The sequence below is a fragment of the Mytilus edulis genome, chromosome 6 (genome assembly GCF_963676685.1).
Source record: "Mytilus edulis chromosome 6, xbMytEdul2.2, whole genome shotgun sequence".
Lineage (NCBI taxonomy): Eukaryota > Metazoa > Mollusca > Bivalvia > Mytilida > Mytilidae > Mytilus > Mytilus edulis.
This window is the reverse complement of record NC_092349.1, coordinates 88,114,797-88,121,082: the sequence shown is the minus strand read 5'-3', so window position 1 is coordinate 88,121,082 and position 6,286 is coordinate 88,114,797. Positions and strand designations below refer to the sequence as shown.

The 6,286-nt window shown below is 30.4% G+C and overlaps 1 protein-coding gene across 1 annotated transcript; it reads left to right on the top strand.

Annotated features, from left to right (window-relative positions):
• Positions 1–3,526: 3,526 nt before the first annotated feature.
• Positions 3,527–6,132, top strand: LOC139528807 (fatty acid-binding protein, adipocyte-like). The gene is made up of 4 exons (XM_071325012.1): positions 3,527–3,640; positions 4,432–4,604; positions 5,023–5,133; positions 5,806–6,132. Exons 1-4 carry the CDS (start codon positions 3,553–3,555, stop codon positions 5,854–5,856), a joined length of 423 nt encoding a protein of 140 aa, XP_071181113.1. The 5' UTR covers positions 3,527–3,552; the 3' UTR covers positions 5,857–6,132.
• Positions 6,133–6,286: the final 154 nt, after the last annotated feature.

Genomic DNA, 6,286 nt, shown 5'->3' with positions numbered 1-6,286 from the left:
CATGGTGCTTTTCATTGTCCTTTTATTTTATTTACAAAGATCATGGTGCTTTTCATTGTCCTTTTTATTTTATTTACAAAAATCATGGTGCTTTTCATTAACCAATGTGACACATTTTTAAATTTTCCAGGTAAACATGTACTCCATTTTGATATATTAAAGTTGTTTTTATTTACAAAATTTACAAATCATATAATCCTTTCTCATTTGACATTTTTTTTATATATGTTTATGTATAGTTATAACTTAGATATTTTAGAGATTTCATATTATTGTTATAACAATGTCTATGTGATAAGAACATTTCCTAGTGGGAGTCTTTGAACATGTATTCAACAATGTGTTATTATTTTTTATTGTTATCTACCTCATTTACTTGACATATTTTCCATTCAATCTTAATTGTTTAATCAAAATGAATCTACATCCCTATGTCTTTTGCTCTCGGTTGGGACTCATTAGATTTATTGAAAATTCAATCCGCAATTCCATTTACTTTTACAATAAGCTTTATATTTTTCATGATGTAAATGTTCTTGATTAAAATAAGTTTTTTTTTTTTGTTTTTTTTTTTTTTAATTTAACCTCCATCATTGTTTCTCATATCTCATTGTTTTTTTTTTCTTATCAATTTTCAATTAAACATGTTAAATCATCATTTCAATTTTTATGTATTTTCTAGTCAATGTTAATAACAAAATCAGTATTCAGATAAGTTGTATATGTTTTACTCATTTTAAAATTTAACTTAAATCAACATTCCAATCTTGGTTGTAGTTTCTAGTCAATGTTAAAAAAAAAAAATCAGAATGGTATAGATGTTTTTTTTATATATTTCTACAATAAATCTTATTAGTGGTTGTGTTGGTGATATATGTATATTCAGCAGTCAGCTGATTTGTTACTTTTATGCAAAATTGTTTTTAGTCGAGGCTGTTGTTGGTGGGCTTTTTTTTTTTTTTTTTTTTTTTTTTTTTTTTTTTTTTTTATGAGAAATGTAATGTCAATTTTCTTGATTGATATATGCATTAATTTTATTTATTTTTTAACTTAGGATTATAATTTCGATAACAACATCTGTTTCCCCCCTTATACTGGTGCATTTTGTGAGTTTATTCCTGTCGTTTAAAATGAAGTTATATACCTTTAAACAACACACATTTTGTTTGGGTTTTTTTTTGTTTGTCCTTTGTTTTACAAATTTTTACTTAAATCCTCATTCCAATCTTGGTTGCAGTTTCTAGTCAATGTTTTTTAAAATCAGTATTGTTTGGATGAGTTTTATTTTTACAATAAATCTTTTCTAATGGTTGTGTTGGTGATATATATATTCAGCAGTTAGCTGATTTGTTACTTTTGTATGACATTGTTTTTGATTAATGCTGTTGTTGTTTCATATTTTTATGAGAAATGTAATGTCAATTTTCTCCATTGATATGTATATGCAAGTTTTAGCACTTTTTATAGCATTTTGAATAAAAAAAAGTTTGTTCTTATTATCAGTGAGTTGTTTCCACCATATGTTATTCATGGTTAATACAATATTTCTAAAATCTCAGTAATTCAAAATGTCTCAGTGAACATTATTTTGGAATATGATTTCAACTCACCACTTAAATACTTTGGTTGTATTCGATAACTTTTACACATTTTTACAATGAATATTTTCTACTGGTAATGTTGCAAAAATTGTTTGTATGTATATATATAACAGTTAGCTGATTTGATATTATGATATTAAAATTGTTATTTGAAAAGAGTCTTTTTTTTTTTGTCTTAAAGATCTGGAAATAAATTGTTTAAAAGTTTGTTTCTGTTAAAACATCACGAGAAAACTTTTCACACATTGGTTTTGTTATATTGAAAGGATGAATTGTAACCTTTGACGGTCATTTACAATCAGATGAGGTTTGCTGGATTGACCATTTAAAACCCAGTGATTATTCACTGAACTGATAAAATCATGAGAGTTTGTTGGACTGACCAGTTAAAACCTAGTAATTATTCACTTAACTGATAAAATCATGAGAGTTTGCTGTACTGACCATTTAAAACCTAGTGATTATTCACTTAACCAATAAAATCACAAGCAATCCATTTGTATAAATGGATATATAATAAGCAAACAACTTGACATACAATGCTTATTTAACACAGCTTTATTGATAAAAATAAAATCACAAATATGATGGATTGTTTTAAATCAGTGCTTTAGTGATAGACTTGTCAATGTGTGGTATTAGTCTCTTTAGATATTGCCACTGTCTTGTATTGAAATAAAGTCCTTTGATTGTTGGGTGTTCACTAATAAATTGTCTAAAATCAATCCTCACTTCTCTCTGATATCGACACACAGTAGCTTTATAGTCCTGTGGGAGGTCAAATTGTTGAAAAAAGTCACATATGGATGAATTGTATTGTCTTAGAGAATCTACTGGGTGGTGTGTTAATCTAATACAATCTGTAGCATTGTGCGACTTGTATGATTTACAAACATGCAGATTGTTAGTAACGGCTAGTGTTGCACTCGTCACTGAAAGGAGGACAATTACCCCCATCACTTTCACCATGTCTAAGTGAAAGTCATAATTTGCGTACAGAGAACTTAAACTAGACCTCAATCTCGAAGTTCTAAATGTGATGCCTGCGACGCTATGATCTCTTGTTGAATTCATATCTTCATTAGAGTCTATAGTTGGAATCATGTCTATAAACTTTGCATTTGAACAAGCCATATGCTCAGCTTGAGAGTTGTTGCAAATATAATAAAAAGAAAATCAGTTATCATACTTTTGTATTTCTACCTTCTATTACCATTGCATTCGAAGCTAGCAACATTCCTCGTGAGCACATTCCATGTGACCACATTCCACGTGACCACATTCCTTACATTTTTGCTAATCCTTGCTAATTCTGTGCTGGTATGCCTATTACAGTACTACTTGTATATCAAATAATTGCCAATTACGTCGTCATGACAGCAATTTAAAACGCGAAGATAGACTTGACATAACATAGTTTTAATGATTGATTTTCTTACTATTTTAATGCATTAAAGCGATTTTTCATCAGGTGGAAACCAGGTTGAGTTCAAAAGCAAGAACTTTTATAAACCACATTGTTATTGTTCTTACAGCTTAATTGTATCAATCAATAAAAAGGGTTTTCATTCATTTAAGGCAGCAACCATTTGATTTTCGGGGGGGGGAGGGGGCCTATGGATTTATTTTCTGGACAAACATTTTTTCCGCAACAAGTCGAAAACAATTTTTTCTTTCAATTTTAGCATTACATAGTGGCAGCTGAGGGGGGAAACAAACAATTTTTTTTCTCGCAATCAAAAACAGATTATTTTTTTCTCCAAAAACTGGAAACAAACTTTTTTTCCAAACAAATCCATAGCCCCCCCCCCCCCCCCCCCCCCCCCCCAGAAAAGCAAATGATTGCTGCCTAAATAATTAAATGTAAAGGTCTACATATCGACCTCTGAGTTTATAATATATAAATATCTGTAAGCAGACGTTAGAATTATATAAAGTTTAAACTTTCAAAATGTCAACAGATGAAATGAAAGAAAAATTTGATGGAAAATGGAAAGTGTATAAAAGTGAAAATTTAGATGAAATTCTGAAAGCATTGGGTACGTACGTATGTTGATCTATTGTTTGTTTTATGATTGACAGCTGCAATTTTAAGAGTACATTGTAATAATGAACAGAAAATAAACATTTAATTTGGTTGTACAAACATTTGTTATTATACTTTATTTGTGTGCTAAACGTAAATGACAAATATTTTAAACAAATGCAGGACGAAAACCAATTTGCAAAATAAAGAGTCCATCTAAATAAGGTTGAGGGGTGTTCGTTTGGAATGCTACTACAGGGGTCGTATGTTTGGTTGAGAAGAGAATGGCGCTGATCATAAAGGAATACACATTTGGATTTTATTACAATCTCATATGATTAGTCCTATTGGAAAAAACACTGATCTCGACTCCAACCGGGGTAATAATTCGGATACTGCTCACGGAAATGGAAAAAAGTGCCAATTCTTTTATTACCAAAATGAATATACTATTTTACTTTATTATACTTTACATAGACTGTCAAAGTGAAGAAAAATTGTATTACTTCACTTCTGTTTATATATATATTTAACTGGTATATTGTTGTGTGACTTACATATTTCAGTACTTTCAATTTAAAATTTGACATTAAAAGACAATTATGATCGAACATTCATTAAGATAAATTGAATAGCAAATAGCTGAGAGGGTAATAGAGCAGATTGGTTATCCTCGAAAAGCATTGACAACCACGCCTTTGCTCAGGTGACAATGTTTTCTCTGGGAAACAATCAGCTTTATCGACCCAGCTATGTGCTATTTATACACTCATATCGTTTCAAGAAAATTCTATTTGGTTTTAGAAATAGGTTTTCCATTGAGAAAAATTGCTGCTCAATTTTCACCAGTGCACACTATTACCATTGATGGAAGAAAAATAAATTTGATAATAGAAGCCGGACCAAAGAAAAAAGAGGAAGATTTCCTGTTAGATGCTGAGGTTGACAAAAAAACTGAGGATGGTAGAGATGGAAAGGTAAATATTGAACATCGGTAAAATACTTTTGCCTAAATATTCAATACATACTATTGTCTAATTATGTGTAGTCTACATCCGTAAAAAGAGTAAACAATGACCTAAATTTCGAGATAAATTAAATAAACAGATATACATTGTAGTAGGAACACCCATGAGACAACTATTTATTAGAATACCAAAAAACAAGGATGTCAACCACTACATGAAACTGTACAAACAATAAACAAATCAAACTCATTTAGTTTTTAAGATTCGTTTAACAAAACGATTGTTTTGACATGGTACATGAAATTTTCGATAGCAATAATGAGCTTAACCTTGTAAAAGTTAAGTAACGCCAATCCTTCCACATGTATGCACTCACTATGTATTGTGGAGTCAGTGTCATGAATGCATTTTTCTTTTCTTTAAACAGTGCATGACAACATATACAGATGGCGTATGGACAACACTTACAACTCCCAATGATACCACTAAGTCTGCAATTACGGTTAGCAGGGTGATACAGGGAGGAGATCTAGTCATGGTGATTATAGTTGTTTTGTACATTTTGTATCATCAAGACACTCCAATTATAATTGTATACAGAAGGTAGAGAATGTTGTCATGAAAGATCTGTATTTATAAACTGTTGATAAATGTAACGTTTCTCTTACATTTATTTTAACTCTAAACCAAATTGATATACCTCCGCAGGATGTTAAAACAGGAAACGGTGAAAGTTAAACCTTACAATATGTTCAGTCGCCATGATGCAGTTTGTATTAGTTTATTTTTTTTATTTTTTGTAGATATCTTATTCAGTGCTTTAGCTATCATTTGAAATTTGAACCTGTAGGGGCTTTTATCGCGTTCACACATTAAAAGGTAATTTCTAATACCTGTATCTTTGCATAGCACTTAGTTTTATGGCATTTGATAATATTGTACCTTATCAGACACTTTTTTCTTAAAAATTAACCAGGAAGAATTCATGTCAGTACTGTTATTTCAGGTAAATGCATTCTGTGTAAAAATTAGGGTTATAATTAAATGATACAGCAATTCAATGAACTAATATAAGCATTTTACAGCCTTCAACAATAAACAGGTGTCAATACAATATACCAAAAATCAGTTCAACCCGAGTCGGAAAAATATGAATAAACCAAATAACTATTTTCCTCTTCTGATTCTGTTTTTAAAAATGTCATTTCAGACGATATCACGTGGTGATGTAACCGGGAAAAGAATTTTTAAGAGAACATAGAACAGAGACAAGACGCCAAGAGATGGTCCCAACAGATAAACTAAATGTTTTGAGATGTACATTTTAAATCTATTTGAATGTTCCGGACTGAGAAAGTATATTTGTATTTCGTTTACCAGAGCTTTTCTTGGTTTATTATATTATTTGTTTGTAGCTGTTCAGCATTGACTATGGAAAAATTCCACATAAGCGATGTGGACCACACACCACTTACCGATATTACTTTCTCTATTATTTTACACTATTGTTATTAGCTTAAAATATTTATTTGCAAAAGTAGTTGTTCACTTGTTTATGTCTGTGCACGTGCTTTTATAGTTTCGCACTACCATTAGAATTGTATCGTCGTTATGAAATCTTTCACGAAAAGGCAAGTAGTGACAATTCCGGTGTTGTGTTTAAGGTTACCGTTCCGACTCTTCTAGGCAAA